Source organism: Ixodes scapularis, unplaced genomic scaffold (genome assembly GCF_016920785.2).
Source record: "Ixodes scapularis isolate PalLabHiFi unplaced genomic scaffold, ASM1692078v2 PGA_scaffold6__148_contigs__length_123643588, whole genome shotgun sequence".
NCBI classification, from domain to species: Eukaryota; Metazoa; Arthropoda; class Arachnida; order Ixodida; family Ixodidae; genus Ixodes; species Ixodes scapularis.
Window position 1 is genome coordinate 21503896 of NW_024609881.1, and position 25025 is coordinate 21528920.

General features: G+C 43.0%; 1 protein-coding gene and 2 non-coding genes across 3 annotated transcripts in view; 2 read left to right on the forward strand and 1 right to left on the reverse strand.

Moving 5' to 3' along the window:
* Nucleotides 1–25025, reverse strand: part of LOC8044149 (mitotic spindle assembly checkpoint protein MAD1) — a 70025-nt gene that overhangs the window by 42437 nt on the left and 2563 nt on the right. The window contains exons 2-5 of the mRNA XM_042294644.1: nucleotides 21710–21870; nucleotides 10614–10796; nucleotides 6886–6938; nucleotides 6720–6791 (exon numbers count right to left, since the gene is read on the reverse strand). Coding sequence (XP_042150578.1) covers nucleotides 6720–6791; nucleotides 6886–6938; nucleotides 10614–10796; nucleotides 21710–21870 — 469 coding nt within the window. The remainder of the gene's footprint in view (nucleotides 1–6719; nucleotides 6792–6885; nucleotides 6939–10613; nucleotides 10797–21709; nucleotides 21871–25025) is intronic.
* Nucleotides 6015–6087, forward strand: Trnat-ggu. Its single transcript has one exon. It is a non-coding gene; the product is annotated as a tRNA-Thr (tRNA).
* Trnat-ggu lies at nucleotides 6317–6389 on the forward strand. The gene has a single exon. It is a non-coding gene; the product is annotated as a tRNA-Thr (tRNA).

The following is a 25025-nucleotide window of genomic DNA, read 5'->3' on the forward strand; positions in this document are numbered from 1 at the left end:
ACGGAAGACAGTCCATGCCGACAGAACAAATTCTTGAAATTAACGTGCATGTGCATTGCACTTTTATCATGTACGATGCACATAATAAATAATAACCTGAAAGTGGTAAATGTTTGCTTGGAAGCAGTTCTAGTTATGAGCAAAAACGATCCAATGGCTCAGAGAAAGTTATGCATACAGCAGTGTTGCTCCTAGGCCAAACCTCTTTCTGAACTGCAGGGTTCATTACCCGAGTTATGAACAGGAGGAAAGAAAGTGACCAGGGTTCTGCTTTGATTCACAAACAATCAACTTACTCTTAACATTAACTTTGTTCCAATCCCGAAAGAAATATACACCATGAAGGATTAACTTTAAACTTAGGTAATGCACAGTTGCAGCTGGTTTGGGTGTCTCGTTTGAACAGGATATGCACAAAAAAATCAAATAAAAAACTTCCGTTCGAGCGCTAAGGGCACAAGAGTGCTTTGATTTCTTTATTCTCCACATGCTTTAGTTAGCATTTGCATTGCACAGATCTATACTTTGTCTCAGCTTAAGTCCAGACGCAGCTCACGCTACGGGTAATGGGACCAATCTAGTGGCGTCAAAAGCGCAAGTCACTAGGCCTTTTCTGTTTCTGAATGGTTCAGCTATAATAGAACATGTACATGAACACGACAAACACCATGATGGTGCACTTTTTGGAGCCCTATGATTGGTACCACCAGCTCGTAGAGTCGGTTGCGTCTGGACTTAAAGTGAAACAAAGTATAGAACCGATTATTCGGTTACAGGAACGGGCTCTAGGAATTCTTACATGCTCAAGAACTACTGACCCAAGCAGATCCCTTTTTCGATCTGACTGCACGTCACCTCTTACCTCTGTATAAAACTTAAAGCGTGCCCAAACAGTTCCTACAGTAATAACATCTAACGACCCACATCCCCCAAGCGCGTTTAAATCTCCGACGCGACCCTACGAGGTCTGCAACGAGTACGTAACCCGTTTAATTTACTGTCGTGTCGTAATATTTATGAATAGTCAAGTGCGAATGGTGGATCTTGAGTTAGAAGCAAATTTAATGTGAATACCTAGTGATTTTGGCCAAATGTTTTCTAATCAAATATTGAATAGTTTCTCTAAGCTTTTGACTACTGTGCAGCATGCTTAAACAAAAATTCAGCTGAACTCGCAAAGTTAGTTTCCAACCTTACACTTGTCCACTTCTAAGCTCAATTAATTTTAACATAGCTATATTTTCAACTGTGGCATCTAAACGACAAAATTGTAACTATCCTAATCGAAGGGATCTATAAATTTGCTTGTTACAGTCAAGCACGGTTATAACAAACCTGTTTATAGCGAAATGGCGGTTATAACAAAAAAGGTTCTGATTTCCCGTTCTCATTTATGCATTTTCAATGCAATCTGGCTCTAGTTTTAACTAAATAAATAAAACAAGTTTCAGCGGATAAAACGAAAAGAAATTCTGTGCCAACCCGGTAAAATATCTATCAATGACAATAATTTATAACCATTCTGGTAAATTTTAAGCAAAAAACTGATCACATTTCGGCTGCTGGCAGCCTCCGCAGCGTCATCTGCTCTCCCTATCGCGTAGCTCCTATAAGATTGCTTCACCGCACTATCTCATGTGGCGCTGTGTCCTTGAGGCTCCCCAAAACAAACGTAAGAAAAAAAGTGACGTCGATGATGGCATACCTTTTAGCAGCCATTCATCGTTGTCTCTTTTTTTTCTGTCATGCAATATGATTGCGATATGACAGACACTGCCGCTGGAGACGCCGAAGTTAGTCAGAGTCGGCTAGGGTAGCTAACACACTGTAGCGTCGTCTGCACACTCGCGATATCATGCGAAAGTAAAAAAATCGCGCAGTCTACTTTGTCGATGCCAATCAAGAACGCTAGCAAGATCGATGCCTTCCGGATGATGACATTGGCAGCAGTGATCTAAAAAGAATCCCGATGACAATATTGGCGGAGCTTTACAAGTGGTTCAGGAATGCCTGTGCGAAGAACATCCCGCTGAGTGGACTGATCATGCTAGAAAAAGCCAGGGACTTGGGCATCGTTCTTGGCCATGACCACTTCCAGCCAGGAAATAGGTGGCTGCAATGCTTCAAAGACGGGCACGGCATCGCATACAATCCAATTGTCGGTGAGGCCGCGTCTGTTGACGATCTGTCACTCCAGAAAAGGATGGACAAGAACCTGGAGGGCATCCTTGGAATGTACGCCGACAAGGACATCTACAATGTGGATGAAACCGGATTGTTTTTTCAGCTGCTGCCAGCGAAGACACTAGCATCCAAGACCGCCAAACGTGTGGGAGGCTACAACAGAAACAACTGCATTACGGTGCTTATCTGCAGAAGTGTGGACGGCTCGGACAAGCGCGATCTGCTGGTCATCGGCAAGGTGAAGAAGCCACGGGGCTTTGCTAAGGTGCCGTTTATGCCGGTAGCATATAGGAGCAACACGAAGGCCTGGATGACACGAGACATCTTCAGCAAGTGGCTCACAAAGTTCGACGAGGCAATGGACAAAAAGAAGTGCAAGGTGATGCTCCTATTGGACAATTGCGGCGCTCATCACATCAACGCTCCCCTTGGTCCACTATCAAGGTGCTGTTCCTGCTCCCAAACACGACCACGAAGCTGCGAACAATGGACCAAGGTGTCACTGCAAACTGCAAAGTGTGCTATCTGCGCTGAGTGACCGAGCGTTTCCTCATCGACATCTGCACCACCGACAACCCAGCCAGCCTGAAGGTCCCATTGGTGAAGGCTGTCTCCTTTGCGAGTGGAGCCTGGAGGGACGTTAAGCCACAGACCATCCTCCACTGCTTCCAAAAAGGTGGCTTCTCAAGAAGCACCGGTGGTATTGCGAATTCTGCCGGAGACGGAGTAGTAGTAGGCGATGGTGCCACAGCGACGACGTGTTTGGGGCCGCTCTGGGAGTCTGCCACGAAGGTGGACCTCGTGCCTCCTGGCTCGGACCAGAGGAACTTCGTCTTCGACAATGATGACATCGTCGCTATGGAGGATGCGTCCACCAAGGACATTGCCAAAAGTGTCGTGGACGAAAATGCCAATGACACTGCTTCTGACAACGATTGTGACGACGACCGCGCCTCGCTGCCAGTGACCTCAGGAGCAGCCATTGCTGCGGTCAACACGCTGCGAATGTGTGTGGGATGTTCCGATCCGAACTTTGACTCGCAGTTCGAAGACATCGAGTCTGCGGTCCTTCAATGCGTTTGCGAAACGCGTGCGGGGAACCTTGGACGGCTCTCTGTAGATGGAATAAACACGTTCCCCTAGGTGATATATTTTATGTTGCAGAACCCAGGGATCCCGGGTTCAATCACCACCCCCGCCGGTTTCGATCTGGATGAGCATTGTACCAACGTGTGGTCGTGTATGACTACTGCGTGGTGCACATTAAAGACCCCAGTCTAGCAGTTGTACTGCACTGGCTAAATTGCTTGTCTACGGCTGAGAGCTCGTTGAGACAGACTAAGTTCAAACTGTATAAACACACACACACCATTTTTTTTTTTTTTAGTTTGGTTATAACGAAATAGCGGATATAGCGAAGTGGTTTCCAATTCCCACTGACTTCGTTATAAACGGGCTAAACTGTATATGCAAATAGTTTTTTTTTTAAATTTCAAACTCAACAACAAAAAAAAAAAGCACGAATGATGAGCGCAGGTTGTCAGGACAATGCTGCCTAGCACATACTCCGACATAATAGCAGCAAGTTAGTCCGGCACAAATTCGTCTGGCGTCGTACTACGCTCGACGAGGAGAAGGAAAGAAGGAGGGAGAGGAGGAAAGGAGGAGGTGAGGAGGAAACTGGGGGAGGGCTCCCAGAAAATTTGTTGGGGAAAAAAAAAAGAAGGGGAGTTGCGGTCGGGGAGGTCCCCCGGCGATTTTTTTGTGGGTAGTTTGTTGTGGGGAAGCAGACGACTTTCAGAAGCACAGGAGCAATGAGCGTACGCTCTTCACATTGGGGCTATTTCTCAGGTTTTCAAGAACGTACTAGATTAATGGTTTTGATTTCGTAGAGCTGCTTTCTTAGCATTTGGAATTTGGGTTGTTTTGTTATTGTATTTCACAACGGGAATTATAGTTTTTTTTCGAGACTGGGTCAATCCTGGGTAAAAATTTGTTTCCCAAACTTATTTTAAAGGGACTGTCCCTATTCCGCTTAGAAATCGACACAGTGCGCTGAGTCGGGGTATTAAATATATTAACCTAATTCATTATCTGTAACAGTAAGCAACCAGCGTTTAGTCAAACATCCAGAAACAGAGTTTCTAAATCTGCTAGAATGCCCTAAGCACGTGAAAAGAAGATATCGCATTCCAAATCGTCTGCTTCCCCACAGCAAAGTACCCACAAAAATCGCCGGGGGACGTCCCCAACCCCAAGTTCCTAACTTTTTTTTTTTTTTACACAACAAACTTTTAGGGGGCTTTTTCCCAGTTTCCTTTTCACCCCCTCCTCTCTCTCTCTATTCCCCCTTTCCTTCCTTCTTTCCTCCTCTCCGATCCTCCTCCTTTCCTCCTCCTCCTCGAGCAGAGTGCGACGCCAGACGAATCTGTACCGGTTAGTCCCACTGAATGCGATTCTCAATGAGCATATGCTCACCACAGGAAAGCAATACTACCTGAGAAACCTGCGAGCCAGAGCCATATATGTAGAGAGTTTGGCCATTCGTTGGGAAGTATAGGAGACAAATGAGGAGGCGCCGTTGACCAAAAGCGGGCTGGGCCTTTTCCAGGGCGTCTTCAGATATTCGAATGTGACCAACCAGAAGCTGGAAATAATACGTTGGCGGTGGTCGCGAGAAACAGACCTAATAGGTGCATCGGAGTAACTCTCACTGACTGAAAATATGGTACACATGATGTTTGAATCACGCTCATCCAAAATGATGGTGGAAGAGCGGAACGATCGACATAATCCGTACGGCAAGCGCCGAGGGCCAGGAATCTGCCGCCCGAGCGATCACACTCTGTCCGAGCAAAACCGCTAGCAAAACAGAGTTGAGCGGGCCATTCGTTTCTTACATCTTTCTGCATGATCATGATTGAAACATCACATGCACCCTATTTCCAACCACAAAGAGTTACTACACTTCACTCTTACGCGCTTATTAAAATCATATACGAACATATACCTTTGATCAGAACTGTTTCTTGCTACCACCGCTCGGGGATTTTTTTCGGCTTCTGGTTGGTCAAGAGAGCATGCCAAGCTCTCTTTCCGAGTCTGGTACACGCCCTGGCTCTGCCTGAGACTCCCATTGACCAAACTCTCTCTATACACAGCTCTGCTGCGAGCTATGCAGGTATTGTTTCCCCACAGTGCACAGGTGCTCGGTGAGAAGCACGCTCAACAGGGCTAAATCTGAGCAATAAACACTTAAAAAAGTATGAATATCGCAGTTCATCTTAAAGCGAATATCGAATAATGTATTATTCGGAAATGCTATTAGGAAATTTTAATATTTGCACAACAGTACCTATGAACAAAGATTAATTGAGTTTAACGGTGCCTTAAATTGGAATAATACACCTAGAAATGAGGCAATGAGAAGTAATTTTTTGGTACCTTTAAAATGTTTTTTCTTGAGTTAAAAGATATAAGTTATGATTAGGAATTTGACCTACTGTGTTTCAGAATAGTAAAAAGTAAAATTATCTTTATAATGCAATTAAATGCAAAGGTGCAAGCGAGCTGGACAAGAATGACGAAAGTAATCCCTGGAGAAGGGGAACAAGAGGGACAAAGGACAAACATGTGTTTGGAGATTTATGTTTGTCCTTTGTCCCTCTTGTTCCCCTTCTCCAGGGATTACTTTCGTCATTCTTGTCCAGCTCGCTTGCACCTTTGCATTTAATTACATTATAATTATAACCTTAAATTGCAAGCTTCACCCTTGTTGGTGTTCGACTGGTGGCGGCTGATAAAACCCGTTTGCTCTACTGACGTCTAACCCCTGGTTAGCTCAGTTGGTAGAGCACTCCTCTGGTAATGGAGAGGTCCCGGGTTCGATACCCGGACCAGGCGGATTTTTTCGGTCGCTCACCAGTCACCTAGCTGTGTTTGGAGATTTATGTTTGTCCTTTGTCCCTCTTGTTCCCCTTCTCCAGGGATTACTTTCGTCATTCTTGTCCAGCTCGCTTGCACCTTTGCATTTAATTGCATTATAATTATAACCTTAAATTGCAAGCTTCACCCTTGTTGGTGTTCGACTGGTGGCAGCTGATAAAACCCGTTTGCTCTACTGACGTCTAACCCCTGGTTAGCTCAGTTGGTAGAGCGCTCCTCTGGTAATGGAGAGGTCCCGGGTTCGATACCCGGACCAGGCGGATTTTTTCGGTCGCTCACCAGTCACCTAGCTGTGTTTGGAGATTTATGTTTGTCCTTTGTCCCTCTTGTTCCCCTTCTCCAGGGATTACTTTCGTCGTAAAATTATCTATTTTGTTAGTATTTTGTGATGTTATTTTTATTTTATGTTGTACATATTGCCTGTCACATTCAGAGATATATTTTTTTATTGACCCTCAAACTGGCCTTTGGCTATGGGTCCAAACACTGATTGTATATTATTGTGACATTTTATTAAATAAAATAAAACTATACTTTATGAAAAACAAAATACAGAGATGAGATAAAACAAAAAGAAAGTTCCAAGGTACCTCATGAGCAGATCAAGTTGTTCCCTGGTCTCTTGAAGCGAGGAGGAAAGGGACACTTGGCTCATGGTCAACCTGAATTCAAGAGGCACGAAACGCAATCGATCAGACGCTGCCCCCAGGATCTTTTCGACGAACCAAAAGAGTTGACAAGGCGATCTGGACGTACCTGTGCACTTCCGCTTTCAAGGTGACTCTGGTGTTTTCGGCCAGTTCGGTCTTCTGCACAAAAGCACCGAAAAAAATTCTGCACAAGTGGAGACCACAATGACAGAGTAAAACAACTGTAGGGGGAAGGACATCGCAGAGCAACTACTCGAATCTGTTGCCCATAGCAGCTCGACCACAAATCGGCGCACGAAAGCAGAGCAGTAAACCGCGCGTATGCAAATAAAGGACTAACGAAAGAAGACAAGGATAAGAAGTGACAAACAGATAGACCGGCACAGTCCGTTACTTATAACAGTAAGTTGTACGCCATAACATCTTGATTAGGAAACTCCTCATATGTGCTTGTCGGATCCTAAAGCAGAGCTGACTCAAAGGCTGTATGAGTACGTAATTTCGCCGCCCGGTGGGATGACACGGGCATTACGAACAAGAAACCCCAAGGGCAAACTCGCAACAGATCTGTATGCACATCGACGGCAGAAGACTGCACGCACAACTGACAACACCTCGCCAGCCAGTGACAAACTCCATCTCTACTATGGCACACCCCAACGACCAAATGGCTGCAATGGCAGCCGTCAGCGCGGACGGAACAACTGTCCGAGAACGACGCCGATTGCCAGAGCCATCGCAGAGAGCGAAATAATACCCTCAGGGCCACTTGTGGCCCTGAGGGTATTATAAATAAATAAATAAATAAATAAATAAATACGAGCCATCCTTTTTGGTGCCAATTGAATCACACGACATCCTCCAGAAAGCAACACCCCACTTGTTTTCCACACCAATTGCATTTGAATCATCGAGGCACTTACGGGACCATCTTGATTTCACTATGTGACAACCTTCATTAAGGGGACATGGACCTAAGTTTCAAAATATTTTGAAAAAATTCATTTTTCAAATTTTAGGTTTTCGGTTTTAGAAACTAATTATATACACCCTTACACTAAATTTCATAACCATTTGCCAAATAGTTACATTGATATAAAATATTTTCAACACATTGTGAGGCAGTAACAAAGTAAAGGAGTTCAATGTTTGAATGCACTTTTCTCAGTTCTGCTTTTTGCTGCAAATTTCATACGAAGGAATCTTTTGTTCAAAGGTAAAATTATTCTGATACCACAATCAAGATGTTTTTGAACTGAAATTTACTGAAGGATCGGGCTATATACTTTATTTTGTTTTAAGCTGAAGTCCTCATTGAGAAAAGCTATGTTTTCAAAAACTGACATAGGACAGATATGCATCTCATATTTTGAGGTAATCACTCTTCCTGAAATATTTACGTTAGACCTATAAAAACTAGATAGCCCGAAATCCCACATCCCCCACTTTATTTTCTAGCAGTTAAAATGATGCTTAATAGCTTAATTTACATATCATGATTTCTTAACGAAGACTGACATATCTTCTTGTGAAGGTACGTAAAATTGACCTAGAGAGCTGAAAGTTTGCACAGTACACCTACATCTGAAGTTAAATCACCCCTGCAAATTTCATTCCGATCACTTGAGTAGTTCAGAAGTTCAACCTCTAGCCATTGTCCGCCCTTAGGAGAATTTGCAGACAGACCCAAACCAAGAGATAAATGGAAGTCCATGTACGATGGGTACCAGGACACGCTGGCACAAGAGGTAACGAAGTGACGAACAAGCTTGCGAGTGAGTCCGACCAAACTTTTCACCACTCGCAGCTTGGAACCCTGCCTCCCAGATAGTCCCGAAGAATGCACAAAATGCAAACAGATACACCAAACTAACACAAACCAGGAACCTGCACTAACGGACGTGCTCTCCAGGGGTCTACCGTGAGGCACGCAAGCCCCGATCACAAAAGCACAACCGGGCTTTGCAATCACAGTTCAGTTTTATTTTCTCAAAGGTACCCACAAAATAGCACTCTACATGAGGGGGCTAGTTAACTACCACATAATGTACACAACAATAGGACGTAGTTGCCAGATGGCGCCATTACTAGCAACGAAACAGACCCAACTTAACACTGCCTAACGAATCTGGGCGCGCTGGCCCACAACGAATCCCGCCACCCGATCTGGGAGCGTACGGGCCTCCTCTCAACCACCTGGCAAAAGCACCAGCCACTGGCTGTAACAGCACGACAAAAAAAAAAAAAAATCCTGCTGCCACCGTAGGTGACTCTGATGGAAGGACAAACTCGCAACAGATCTGTATGCACATCGACGGCAGAAGACTGCACACGCAACTGACAACACCTCGCCAGCCAGTAACAAACTCCATCTCTACTATGGCACACCCCGACGACCAAACGGCTGCCTCTGAAACCCCCTTTACCCATTCCCAGCCGGCCAGAGCACCATCCTCAGGTCAAAAAATTTAGGTCAAGACTGGTTAAAACTAAGGCTCCGTGTTTACGGAATTTATTTTTCGTCAAATTCGGAGGGTGTTTTTTGGAGTTTATTTTTTGCCGAAGATTCGGAGTTTATCAAAGTTTACATTTGTTTGATAGCCGATTCTCCAAAATTCGGAGTTTAATCTCACAGTGTTTCCTATTGAAAATAAATATGTAAATAATAACCGGATGTAAACGTATGCCAAATAAAAAATAACACGCACTTGTATCGATTAAAATTTCTTCAGTTGAATTTGACGTTCGTGCCATTGCCATTCGCACTATTAATTTGTGCCATGACAAAAGTCGCACGCAAGTGTGGCTTCGATAAACGTCGATAACTTAAAATCAATAAGCTGCCGGAGGTAGCCGCAAGGAAGCTCGTAGCCATCCCACCAATCTATCCCATGGCCGCGCGAGGTGGAGTGGTTAAGGATGTAATAGAGAAGTTTCAACTGCCCCTCTTCCCTATTTAATGCAATCTCTATGGTCCCTAGCTTTCACTGTTACAAAAACATAACTTATCCTTTCTTTAAATCACAAATCGGATGGCTCCAACTGGAAACCAAAGGAGTGGCTTTTGTCGTGGCCCGATTGTACAATGACTTGCTGCCCTGAATCAACCTCGACGAGACAAGCGGCAAGACCCCTTTTGACATTGGTCTGAGATTTGAAAGTTAGTTATGGTGCCATTTTCACAGGACCATTGACTCTGTGCTAATTAAACTGTAAAAAAAAAAAAAAAAAAATCTATCTTTTTTTTTTTTTTTTTTTTTTTTTGGGGGGGGGGGGGTGGTATTGGCACATAAACATTCGGAGTTTATCGGATAAATCCGAATTGACGAAATATTTACCGGCGGGTGTTTCTCGGATTTATCCGAAAACACGGAGCCCTAGTCATAACAGTCGGTTATAATGAAATAGCGGCTAGAGCGAAGCGATCACTATTTCCCATTCGTTATAACAGAAGTCAGTTATAACGAAATAGCGGATATAGCTAAATGATTTCTGATTCCTGTTGACTTCGCTATAACCGGTTCCGACAGTATTCATTCACTCATCCACCACCAAACTTCTGTTTTTAGAAACTCAGTTTAAGGACCCACTAGCCGACATATTGTCAATAGCCAACGGAAGTCTGTCCTGAAGTTACGGCAATCGGGGGACTCCCCTGTTGCCATGACAAAAAGACAATACTCTGTTTCCCCCTCAACACAGCTAGCCTTGGCTGGGCACTCATTGGGCCCAGCCGAGCCGATTTACGGCGAGTCGGTCCAAAACTTCCAGCAGGCTGTCACCAACTGCAAGGGGGACACCGGTAAATCCAATCCAAACCAATTGCTCTCTTACCTCGTCGAGCTGACACTGGAGGTCGAGGCAGTGCGCTTGCGATTGGCGCAGCTGATCCTGGAGGTCGGCGCTCTGCCGAGCGGTCCTCTGCTTCAGACGCGAGAGCTCGGCCCGCAGCGTCGCCTCTTGCTCCAGCAGACGAACTACCTGCCGCTTGAGCTCGTGCCCCTTGTCCGTCTCCTTCTACGATCGACCAGCCGAGGTACGAGTTGTTGAGAGGTTCGGGCATGTCAAGAATGATGTGCGAGGAGCGCCTGTCATTCTTAATCAAAAACCAAAGAAGCCCTCCTTGTTTCGGCACTGTTCCAACACAGTCGAACCCGGATATATCGAATTCAAAGGGATCATAAAATAGTTTGATATATCAATAATTTGATATACAAAATATGTTAACTTAAGCTGAAGTTGAAATTTCCGTGCATCTCTGCTTATACCGAAGGCTGTGACAAACGGGACCTTACCAAATAGAGCCTCTAAGAGCCGCTTAATACAGCAGAGCTTAGATGGTGAAGATCACAAACACCGCCGCGTTTATGCGACGGTGCTTGCAATCGTTTACGCCTGGACACGATTTCCACACAGCGCAGGCAAAAAACAGGAAAATAACTTTAAAAAATAAAAAAACGGAAAAAGTGAGTCGCATAAAAACAAACAAAAAAACTCTTGATCTATAAAATAAAGTTAAAGAGGCCCTTTATTCATATTTAAGCGTCCACCTTTTTTGCGGTTTCCACGTCTCTTGGGGTTCGGGCAAGCCAGCAGGCATGGAGAGAGTAACTAAATATCAATGCGTCATATTTAGGGCTCCGCATTTTCGGTTTTTATTTTTTCAAAATTCGGCGTACTTCTTTCGGTGTCTATTTATATTTCAAATTATACATAAACAATAATTTGAAATACCTGGAGTGTGATATAACAGAGTTCAACTGTAGAGCAGCGCAGGAGCCCACAGACTTCGTAAACATTAATGCAAGCACTAGAAAGTGTCTGCCACATAGTTATGCATCCATGAATGGCTCAGATCTTATAAATGCATCCATGAATGGCTCGGATCTTCTAAAAAAAGGATTGGAAGGACACACAGCAGCAGTGGCAGCACGTACGAACGTGTGCTAAACCATATCTACGACTGTTACAGCTGGAAAAGTCCGCCAGTCAAGGAAGCTGCGGCCGTCATCATTACTTTGGTAGCAGTGCCTGTCATCGTGGTGCAACAGTCATCGTCGCCGTCCTCGCAGCAGCTCAGCAGCTCCCGTCATCGAAGCTGTGAGCCGTGATTGGTGCAGGACTATACCGGAAACTTCACGTCATCAACCGCTGCCCATAAAAAGCCTGGTCTTCGCTCCAGCGGCACACAGCAGCAGCGGCAGCACGTAAGAATGTGTGCTAAACCATATCTACGACTGTTACAGGTTGGTCAAATTCTACCTGTTTATTTTTTACCCCTCCATGCTGTTGCTGCTGCTGCTGTTTTTTCTTCTGTTTTGATACCACATGGAACACACTTGTTCCAAATGTGCAGAAGAGGTTTCAGACACTGAGGCCAAACTGACCTGCACAGAGTGCGATAATTACTACCATCTCAGTTGCTCTGGCATTTCGGATGAAACTTATAAGTCAAAGGGGAACGCTTTGCGCAAATCATGGCGATGTACAACGTGCAAAACAGTGACACGAAGCACTCAGGGTGTCAAAGAAGATAGGGAACCTAATGTAGCCGCCATGTTCGCATCCATCTACGCTAAACTAGAGAATCTACTCAGCCTAAAAGAACTGTGGACGGAATCGAGAAATCCGTGCAAGCAATGTCAGATAACTATGACGCGGTACTAAAGCAGGTTGGAGAACGAGGAAACCAGATCAAAGAAATAAAAAGAAGACTAGAAGGCTTTGAAAAAACTGACGCTTATGCTGAAATTAGAAGGCCAAAGCATGAAGCAAATAACCTCAAATGGAGGAACAGAAAGCAAAATCTTGAAATTCACGGAATCCCTCTGAATGCCAAGGAAGATTTGCTGGCAAAGGTGAATGAGATTGCCAAAATGCTCGAAGCGCCGGATGTGACAACAAATGAGGATGCCAATATTCATAGGCTAGAATCTAGACCTGATAAAACCCCAGGCATCATTGTACGCTTTGTTCACCAGCAGACCAGAGATAAATGGCTAGAAAAACGTGCACTGCTGAAGAAAGCGAAAAGCGATTTCTACATTCAGGAAAATCTAACAAAGCCTGACAGAGCGCTTCTTTGGGAAGCGAAAGAGTGCGCTAAGGAAAAAAACTACAAATATGTTTGGTTCAGAAACGGAAATGTCCTCATGCGCAAGAAGGACCGGGAACCAGTGCATGTAATTAAGTCTTCGGATGATCTCGAAAAATTGGCGTAATTTTTTCCCCGTGTGTTAACTCTTGAAACATTTTTTTTTTAAATGACTAAGCATACTTGCACATTGTCTAGCAACAAACATTATGTGGCAGACGACCAATATTTTTTGCCGTCAAATGTAAGCTCTTTCCTAGGAAACGAGTACAGCAGCTCTCTGAAATATTCGCACCTTAATGTTCGATCCGCACGAAATAAATCGGGCGAAATCCACTTGCTTTTTGATCAGTTTAAATGTAGTTTTGATGTAATTATGTTATCTGAGACTTGGTTCTCCGAGCCTAGTGATGTTCTTAAACTATGGTCGTACAATACTTACTTCCTAAAGCGCACTGCTAGTCAGGGAGGGGGCATGGCCCTATTGCTTAAAGAGACCATTTCGGGTAAAATTCTAAATGATTATTGCTGCGTTCACAAAAATTATGAGTTTTTTTCTTTATTAATCGGTCGGAACATTATCGCTGTTTGTTATCGCCCACCGGGCGGAAACCTTCCATCCTCTTTACTTACTTAGAGTCTTTTCTTTATTTTTCCAATGATAATAAATACAACGTAATCTTGGGAGGCGACTTTAACATAAATATGTTACTCGAATCGCCATGTGAAAGAGAAATGAACGAGTTAATTACAGCATGCGGATGCATGAACGTAATCTCTTTGGCTACAAGGATCACTACCGAGTCATCGACTTTACTTGACTTATTTATTACGAATTTTGACGAGTCGCAAACCAGATCCGGCATGGTAATTACTGACATAAGTGATCATCTAGGTATTTTCTTGTGTATTAAAAAAACAAATATTACAAAACCAATTAAACAGTCACGGTTGACAACGTATCAGAATATTACGCCGGACAGTCTAAATGATTTTAGACAAAAACTATCCAATTTTGATTGGAGCGATGGTTTTCTCGAGACAGACACAGAAAAGGCTTATATTATGTTCCTGAGCATATTTCAAAAGCTCTGTGTAAGTTGTTTTCCTTATAAAACAATAAGTTTGCGCAGAAAAGCACGTAAACCATGGATTACGAAAGAATTACTGGTGAAAATATGCACAAAAAACTAGCTTTATCAAAAATTCATAAAACGAAAGATATTGATGAACTTAGTGCCTTTAAACGTTTTCAAAACAAATTAAACAAGAAAATCCGTAATGCTAGATCAAAATATTTTTTAACTTCTTTCTAGCCTGTGGAAATAGAACCGATATGATATAGAAAAAGCTTAATTCCGTGTTGAAATGTATGGACGGTCCAAAGCACTTGGAAAATATAACGTACAATGGTCAGCAGCTAGCCGGAAAGGAACTGGCGAACAAGTTCAATGAATATTTTGTCAATTTAAGTAATGAAATCCCCGAGGATGATGTCTGCAAGTATATACAGTTTAGAAATTGTTCGTCGTTCTTTCTTACACCGGTTACTGACACAGAGGTAATATCTACATTTCAATCATTAAATAACAGTAAAAGCTGTGACCCCGACGGTATACAGATAAAGCCGGTCAAACACGTCATTGATCTTATCTCCGCTTGTCTGACGCATATCTTCAGTCTTTGTTTTCAAAACGGCATATCCCCAAAACGAATGCAGCTCGCAAGAGTATCGGTCATATATAAAAAGGGCGATAAAAACGATCTTGGTAATTATAGACCAATTTCCATTTTGCCAGTGTTCTCTAAAGGACTAGAAAAAATGCTGCTCCTTCGAATGTCATTATTTGCAGGGAGTCATAACTTAATCACCCCATCTCAGTTCGGTTTCCGCAAGCAACGATCTACTGAACTCGCTCTTCTCACTCAAAAAGAATACATTCTTAAAGGTTTTGAAAATAAAAAAACTAATTCTCGGCTTATTTATTGACTTCACGAAGGCTTTTGATTTTCTCGATCACAACCCTCTAATTAAAAAAACTCGAAATATATGGCTATCGGCGTCAGATTTCGCTTCTTATTCAATCATACTTGTCTTTCCGTCAGCAGTATGTCGACATCATTGGTCAATTTTCCGATGTAAAGCCAATCAAATCAGGGGTTCCTCAAGGAAGCATTTTGGGTCCTTTTTTATTTAATCTTTATATAAATGATATCGTAAATATTAGCAATTCAACAAAATTCATTATCTACGCAGACGACACGAGCATGCTGTTTAATGGAGATAGCCCCGCAGAGCTCATTGAGAACGCAAACGTCACGCTAGAAAAGTTAAATACATGGAGTAGGTATAATGGGTTAAAAATAAATGTGAATAAGACAAAGGCTGTTTTGTTTCGTCCGAAGGGTAAAATTGTTAACATAGACGAGGATATAATGTTCAATTCTTCTAAAATAGAAATGGTACCAGCATTTACAACTTTAGGTGTCTTTTTTACAGAGAACATGTCATGGGATGCTCGTGTAAATTATGTTAGATCAAAACTGTCTAGCATTGTTGGACTGGCGTATCGTCACAAAGATATTTTGCCTCTTAAAATAAAGTTGCTAATATATAACTCGCTATTTTACTCACAAATTAATTACGGCCATTTAATTTGGGGAACTACCAATCATACAAATCTACAAAAGATATTTTTATTACAAAAAAAGATACTACGAAGCATTTGCAATGTTTCACCGGAATTTCCAACGGAAAAATTATTTAGCCAGCTAGATGAAGTTAAAATTTTTAACTTGTATCGACATCGCCTATGTGTTAAATATAAAGCTGAAATGAGTATGAATGTACGACATCTTGTGAACTTAGCTGACTTAAAAGGAAAAGTGTATGCATATCCAACAAGAAACACAGAACCTTGGTTAGTCCCATTTCTTAGAACTAATTACGGCCTTCAAACCGCGGCGTTTACTCTCCCAACCACCCTCAACTATTTTTGTGCGCAACACATCGAGCTTGAAAATATATCTGCAGGTAACCTTAGGAACATAATAATTCTTAGCCAAACTGATCAAATGTGAGTGGCATGTTTATATGTTCATTTTTTGTTATATATGCAGTACTGCTAATGTGACTTTTCTGTTTCGAACATCTTGTTGATGTATGATGTGATTTTGCTGTTAACTTCTTTTTTTTTTTTTTCTTCCGCTGCTGATTTCTGGGGGCTCGGGACCAGTCAAGCTGTTTCAGCAGCTTTTTTCCCAAGCCCCCACCAACACTGTACCTCATTGTTGGAAATAAGGCTATTATTATTATTATTATGTCACTTAGGCTCAGGGAGGGCCAAGGAAAGCTTGGGGAGCACATGAGGACACTCTAGAAATGCCAGGGTTGCAGGAACCCAGTTAAGGAACTCATGCATTAGTCAACAGGGCAAGCCCTATTCAGCCGTAAAAAAAAATATTTAGAAATATGCCAACGAATGAACTGCAGTGAGACTTCTCAAAGGTGTTTTTAGGTTCAGTTTAGATTTCTTACCTCAAAAGTGCTCAAGAGAGCATTTTACATAAGGGGGAAGTATCTAGAATGAAGTACACAACAAGAAAACAAAAGCAAAATTCGAACAAATAACAATGTGCACACTTAACAAAAATAGTTCACACATCTCACGGAATTTGTTTTTTTCAGTTCCGTGGACAATGTGCATATGCAATGAGTTCCAGTCGGCAATGGCAAGAGAGGGTGGAAAGGGGGTTGAAATTTGTTAGTTCTGGAGAAGGGAGGCTGAACTCTAAGGGGATGATCAAGGGCGCTTGAAAATGTAAGATGGGTTCTGGAGATGGTAGGCTGCGAAACTCAGACGACGAATAGTAGATGCCATGAAAGAAAACAAGACGGGCAAGTTGGGTTTTATCGATTGGTAGTCTAAAGTCTAGGTTCTTGTTATTAGCTACGACACTCGAGGTATACGAGTAGCCATGAGTGATGTAACGTGATGCTTTATTTTGTACTGGTACGAGCTTGTTGATGAGATATGCTTGATGAGGACACCAGATGATGTTAGCGTATTCTAGTTTTGACCTGACAAATGTTTTATACGCAGTCAGTTTTACAGTTTATTGATGAGCGAAAAAGATAGCGTTTAATGTATCCTAGCGCTTTACATGCACTGGACACGGTGTTATTGATGTGATCATTCCAGGTTGAGGTCCCCCGCAAATGTGACTCCTAGGTATTTGTAAGTTCTACCTGTTTCTATACCTGTGTGGTTGAGTGTATATTTCCTTAGTGATGGAGGGGGTCGGCTGGAAAATGATACATATTTAGTTTTATTTGTATTTATGTTTTAGTTGGCGTCTGTTGCACCAAAGTAAAATTATGTTCAGATCCTGTTATAGTAGTGGTTGATCATCCGGGTTAGTGATGCGACGATAAACAACACAGTCATCCGCAAAGAATCTTATATAAGATGATGAGTTGAGTGGGAGGTCATTAATATATAGTAGAAATAAAAGTGGTCAAAGGACACTGCCCTGCAGGCACGTAGCCAGGGGGGACCCATGGGGCCTGGGCCTGGGCCCCCCCTTCTCCCCCCGAAATCTTCTACTTCGTTGGGACCTCCTCTCCCCCCTTCCCCTCATACAGCATTTTGTCATGGGCGGGCCCTCCCCCCAAAACAAAATCCTGGCTACGTGCCTGCTGCCCTGTGGAACCCCCAATTTCACTGGTTCACTGATAATTTGGGAGAGTTTCTCTTCCCAATGCAAATCCAATGCAATAACTTCAGATCTGCCATTTCTTCTCTCGTCACCACCTAGCATCCTGTTTGTACGCGTTCACAAACATCCTAGCCTTTTTTCCTGTTTGTGTTATTTTGAGTGTTTAAATGTGCCCCCCTTTATGTAAAGCCCCCTGTGGGCATTTAAGGGTTCAATAAATGAAATGAAATGAAATATGCGGCTTGCTTACGGTTATTGAGAAAGTTAGCAATCCAACATATGATAGCGGGATGAATGTTGAGTTGAATTAGCTTACAGAGCAAACATTGGTCAGGTACACTATCAAAAGCTTTACCAAAATCAATAAAAATGGCACCAGTAGTTTTATAAGCAGTGATATTGTCGTGCAAATAAGTAGCAAGTTCAAAAAGTTGGGTTTCGTATGAAAAACCTTTCCCAAAGCCATCTTGGTTAGTGCAGAGGAGGTGATAATCACATAAATAGCTAATATAACATGGTAATATATAATATGCTCCATCATTTCACATGGTATGCTTGTTAAGGATATTGGTCTATAATTCCATACATTATTTTTTTCTCTAGATTTAAAAAGTGGCAACACTTTCCCAAACCTCCAGTCTGCCGGAAGGTACATTTGTTCTACTAACTGCTTGAGAATAAGAGAAAGCAAGTGAGAAGGTATTGTTCAAGTTATTTTAAGGAGTTTTGGACATATTTCATAATCTCCAGGAGCAGGGCTTAGGGAAAATTGGTCAATACTGGCCAAAATTCTTTCTCGTGTAAATGTGACAGGCTCATATAATACAGTAGGCGAAACACATATTGAACCATATGGTAAGGGAAACAGTTCCTCGGTAAAGACAGATACAAAATACTCATTAAAGACGGATGCTGACTCATGGTGGGACAGCTCCTATTAGTGATCATTATAGATACTGGGCAAAGTTTGGTCTTTCTTGGGACCAATGGTCTTCCAACATTTTTTAGGATTAGTTTTCAATAAATTTAGGAGATGACTCATGTAATGCTTGTTTTTTGCTTTCTGTCTAATTAGAACAATCTGAAGCAAGGTCCCTTAACTTTGCTTTCGAAAACAGACATTTTTTCTTGTTGTTGGACAATAATTTTAAGCAATTAGAAAACTATGGCCGTTCAGCATTCGTTTTAAGTACAATTTTTGGGGTGAAAGTAAACTTTAGTCTTTTAAACTATGTTTTAGCATATTCTAGTTTGAATCAACAGATCTGTTAGGAAAATCACACAAGTATGTAGACGAGAAAACCTTAAAAAGAAGCAACAAGGGCGTTTTCATTGATCTTACTGTAGTCATAAATTACTTTTGGTGCTATAATTCTATGTTCGATTGGAAGTCACGTTTCAATAAAAGCAATATTATGGTAAATGATTTTATCAAGAACATGAACTGTCTTAATATCACAAGGGTAAGACACGAAAACTAAGTCTAGCAAAGCATAGTTTCTGGTGGGCTGAGTCATGACTTAAAGAAGGTTAAAACCGCTTACTATATCAAGGAAATTAAAGGCTTCAACTGGGATTGAACATGAGGTTTCAATTTTTCCTTCTTTCTAGTTCACACTCGGGTAGTTAAAGTCCCGCCTAACATCATACAAGAATGGGAGTAGCAATAGAAGATACTTTCAAAGCACTCAAACATTTGTTCTGAAAAACTGCTGTCCCATCCCGGTGGGCAGTAACAGACGCCAGGAATAAGTAGCGAACAAGCAAATTCTAATCGGACCCAAACTATTTCTAGGTCGCTATATAAAGATCGGCATCGCAGCAATAGATTTGCTAGCTGCAATGAGAACTCCTCCCCCCCTTGACAATGCACAAACTTTAAGAAATAGATAAAATAATTCACTCAGAAAAAGCTCCTCGTTAAGCAAATGGGGAGTTAACCATGTTTCGGTGCCAATAACTATTTTGGCATCGGTTTCATCAAATGTGGAAGCAGGATCCTTTTGTTATCATTTATCACAACCAAATCTAGCGAGTGTAGGTTTCTGAAGGAATGGTGCCGAAATCGCCGCTGTTGCTACGCTGATTCTCGATGAAATGCGTTAGCATTCAGTGCAGGGCATTACATCCACTTACAAGAGGGGAAGTGAACATAATGAGCGAACGAACGAAGCGAAATAGCACAGTGGGAACCACGCCGTGGTCTCACAAAACTAGTCCGGTCCAGTCCAAACCACGACCGTCCAAATGAAAAACGGCTGCATGCACCAAAACAATAAATGCTAATGTATAAAAAAAAAAGCTAAAGAATAAAAATGTGTTGTTGCTATGCACAGGGAACAAAAAGCATGAATGACGTTGCTACTCGTACAAGGCGCCACACACGCTCGAATCTACTAGATATGCTTTCGGATGTCCATCTCAAAGAAGCTTCCAGGTTTCTGTTCCGTGTGGTGTCATCAGTGAGTAGCAGCGTCAACCAGACAATGTTTCCTTTTCTCTCCCCGTACATAAGAATGGCTTGTTTGTCGTTCCTCCCGTTTTCTTTTTCTCAGAAACCTACGCTCGCAAAACATGGGGTGGTATATGCGCCACACCAAAGACGCCTTTGTGGAAGTTTCGTCGCAATCTGTTTGTTGGCGTATTTATATCTTAAAAAACCTCTGACACACCAAAAAAAAAATTTTTTTTTTGTTCATGTTAGGCGTTAAAATGGTTTATCAGGACATCATCGAAAAATTGTTTCACTTGAGAGTTGCATAGTTTTTTTACACAAAAATAGAAATACAAAGCCCAATTCAAAGTGCCTGCCAGTGCCCTGTGACGTAACTATGTGCCATAAGGTGTCGGGGCGGTCAGAAGAGAGGCATTGACCTACGTCACTAAAAGTGGGTTCGCCGGAAGTCACGCGAGTTTCATTCCTCGTGCCCTCCACAACCGTGCCTAAGACTTTTTTTGTTTCATTATTGTGGTTTTCTCCATGAGCGATCATAGAAAACGAAGTTTCAGTTCCACTAGCCTTTTAACGCTGCACCATTGGTTAGTTTGCGTGCTGTAAAAGTTGGGGACGAAGAGTCAGTGAATCGACGTGATGGAGGTCAAAGATGAAAGCGTTGCGAGTACAAGCCAGTGTATTAGTGCATGCCATCAGTGCGACAATGATGAGCCATACTGGGCACAAAGCAATCTATAGTTTTGAAAAAAGAATTTTAGAACACTCGCAGAAATTAGAATTGCTAGCATACAACACGCCCAATCACATTGCTGAAGGTTCAGACACCGAGGTCCTTGAATCATTGGATACTCTTCAAGATGAAGATGTCTGCCGTCTAGAGAATACGAACTGGTGAGTGTACCAAGTACAAGTCAATTCACTGACCCCTTTTCTACCTTTACAGCAACATTAGGCGATGAAAAGCAAATAAAAGAAACCTTGTCTGCTTGGATTGATTGTGGAGGTGCAGAGAATAACAAAAATATGAAAAAATATTACACGCGGTCGCAGTAAGCACAAGAAGTGGTACAACTCCCGTGACTTTTGGCGATGCCTCCCTTCTGACTGCTCCGACATCTTGCAGTACATAGTTACGTCACAGGGCACTGGCGGGCACTTTGAATTGGACTTCGTATTTCTATTTTTTATAAAAAGCTACGCAAATTTATAGTGAAAAAATGTTTTGGTGATGTCCTGATACAGCATATTAACGCCTAGCATGAAAACAATTTTTTTTTTTTGCGCGTAAGAGGCTTTTTGAGGCGATAGCATTATCCGAGAATTCCCACAAACTCTTCTTGCTCGTGTTGAACTCGCCGCACGATGTTGCAATATCATGTGACATCACGGTGTCATGTTACATCATGATCTTACATCCCACAGGGTCACATAACATGACATCATAATTTCCTCGCTAATTTTAGCGAGGAAACGTCTCCGCTGAATTCAGATAGAAGTGCTGCTCGTTGAAAACCACATCAAGTGTTATAGCACATCCATTGCCCGGGCAAATTTTTTTTTTTTTTTTTTATGACTAAATAGCATTTGCAAACAGCCTGTAGGCACGCACAAGTGCCTCGTTAAAGTATGTTTCCAGGGACCCTCTAGGAAGGGGAGTCCTACCTGGAGGCTTTCCTTGAGCTCATCCACCTCCCTCGCCTGGCAGACGAGCAGCACCTTGCGTGCGGGCTCGCTCTGCGACAGCTCCAGTGTCAGGCGGCTGATCTCTGCCTTGGAGGCCAGGAGTTCCGCCTTCAGCGAGTCCACCTCTGCTGCGTTAATCACTGCACCCCACAAAGCCCAAGGAACCATTTTAACCATCAAGATGTCGGCCACTTTGATACCGCAGATTCCCGATGCAGAAGAAACAAAATGGCCGTCGGGTGGCCAAAGAAACGAGTTTCTTGCGAAACACTTAGGAAAATGTTAGGTGCAGGGAAAACTCGGCTAACTGTGTCAAGTCCTTATTTAAAAATCTTTTCGTTCTTATTCTACTCATCGAAAAGCACGGCAAAAGATCCGAAGCACACGCCTGATCTCGCCACACTGCCGTCTCCTGCTGTACAATAAAGTCTGTCTGCTATAGTCACCGCCACCATGGCAACAAAGCGTCTCCTAGATAGATGCACCCAAGAACGCAGCGTCTAAAGCCAGCAACGGCTAACGCCATCTCCCGAATAGCTTCTGCTAACTGACGACGAAGTAACGGCTCGATGGAGCCTCTTCTGGGTGCTACAAGCTAGTCTTCCAAGCAGACCACGGGAATATTGATCATAATCTCTGACCCGAGCTTTCCTTAAGCCTTGTCGGATCCACTGAGGGTTCATGAGGTAACCATTTGCCACTTTTAGGGCCGTCCCCGTGCCGGTGCGACCAGCTTCGGCTAGCGTCGCTGCAATGACTTTCTGCATTTGCATGTCCGTCTATTTGGGAGATGTCTTGTTGCCACGGTGACAGTAAGCATAGCAGATGGTGACAGTAAGCATAGCAGAAGGAGACGGTGGTGTCGTGCGGTCACGTGCGTACTTCAGCCCTTTTGCTGTGCCTTTCAATGTGTGGAATGTGAAAAAAAAAGAGTGAAATTAGGGCTGTGTTCCAGATTTTACTCGAATGTATTCGAGTTGCTCCGGCGGATCACGTCACATGACAAGACAAATAGAGCAACGTAGGTTTTCGGATGCCAAGGTACGAAACCTTTACCTACAAGTGAGATTGAGTAAATCGTAGAACACGGCAAAGGGCTTAAAGGGATGGTAAACCGAAAATTGGATTTCAGAAAACAATGCAGGAGCTGTAGGCGGGACGCTACAATCTTTACAACACTATTTGTAAGGCGATATCTCACATCGACTGCCATATTTAAAAAAAAAAAAGGTCGAGATCGAACGAGGCCGACGAGGCGCATAACGTCCAAGATATCTCGTTTCCTCCTCTCTTCGTTTCGCTATCTCAAGGCGGCGAGGCGGAGAAGACGTGAGGCCGTTCCCTTTGCTTCTTGGAAAAACAAGACGTGAGAACATATCTGTCAAATGCGCCTCCTTTTTTTTAAAAATATGGTCATCCGTTCTATATGTCGTCGTACAAGTGAGGTTTTGATGTTTGTGGCATCCCGTTGCAGGCTTTTGCCGCTGTGCTTTGTGGAATCCAGATTTCGGTTCAGCATCCCTTTAATGCAGACACCAAATTGTTTCCACCACCTAATATTTTTATGAGCCTTAGACAAAAAGCATGTTTTGAGCTCAGAATTCGGACAGAGTTTTTTTTTTACGTCAACATGGGGCTAAACTATCGATGGGCCCAGATGTCGACACTCAAAAAGGACACCTTAACTCTTAAGATCTCAACACCTAAAGAGGACATTGCCCCTTCCGCAGAAAAACCATTGTGACAAGCAGGCTTCAGCAATGCACTGTTCTGTGGAATTCGGTGCCATGTTTGTCTGTCGGTTCCTAATAAATTAAGTGCAGCCCTTCCGTTCATTGAAGTTCTCGCCCCAAATTAGATTCCACTGTTGAAGAGTTTCCTAGCCTTCCCTGTGCATTAACACGCTGACAATTATGTCATCAGGCTGCCATCCACATTACGAGAGGACTCTACAGCATGGCCAGTCATTAAAAATTTCGGTCACCTTTTAACATCCAGTTGAATGACACGACAAACTTCCGAAGCTGGACACCTCTTTAGCTGGACGTTGAGACTCGTTGATTTGATGACACCTCCGAGTAGCAAATCACCCAGGTTGCTCTAATTCCAGCCTCTCATATCAAACTTGCTTGGGTAGCAACCAAAGAAAGTTTTAACCTGACTGAACTAGCCAAACATTCATCCAACTTAAAGGGCGACATCCATACCAGAGATTCTTCAAGGCAGATAGATCCTTTTCACCATGGTGGAGAAGGAAACAGGCAACAGTGGACAGGGTAGAAGGGGGAAAGGAGGAAGCGGGGGAAAAGTGCAAGGCGCGAACTGGTCGTCTGTCTTTAACGGCAGACACGACAAAAAGTTTTGGTTAGACTATGATGCAGCAGTGTCTCTAACAGGCAACAAACACACCCCCAATACTTGACCAATCCTGTCTACAAAGAAAAAAAAAATTGCTTGTGAACAGAATGGACCAAAGGTCTAAAGGCTGTAATAAGCTGCATGAAACTGCCGCCGCGAAGCGGCGTCTACGGGTTGGTCTGGTGGATTTACATTTTTGCAACGAGCCGCCGCAGACTGTCGTTGCAAAGCAGCATAAAGGGTGGTGCGGATGTTTTAACATGCACCTCAGTGTTACCCGCGCAATGAAATGTCCTTACAGTGTGCTATTCATGTAACGAGTGTAATGAAACCTTAGTGTTGACGAAATCCATGTTCATGAAAAGTAGTCCACGAAACGTAATTCCATGAAACGATAGGGACCCTATCCCTTCCCCTTGCTGTTCTGTGTTTGAAGATCGGTTGGCCGGTACCACGAACCACGGTTCCGAAGTAGCGGGCCCACGTCCGTCACAACGTTGGTCCGTCATGCGCCACCATCGCATCGTCCAGCCCGCGGTACATCGCCACATTGAGATTGACGTGTACATCTACTGTGATCTGTGCAACGATTTTTTTCGATCAATGCATTTGCAGTTTTTTGGACGCCCCAAAAAATGGGGTTCACATTCTTTTCTGATTTTTATATTGAATGCGTGCTTTAGCCCCGAAAAAATTGGGTTCACATTCTTTTCTATTTTTAGTACTGAATGTGTGCCTTAGATGACCAACGACAATGAATATATTTGGTATGCATCGATTTGATGCACACCAAATCAGAGCATCAGTTCCCATGGCGCGTGACCATGGAAAAGAGAGTGAGTGCACCTGAAACCGGTCAATTCTCGACCAGCGGTTGGGCGGAAAGAATATAAATTTCGAGCCACAAATTGTGTTCTGGGTAGTTGGGCTCTCAAAA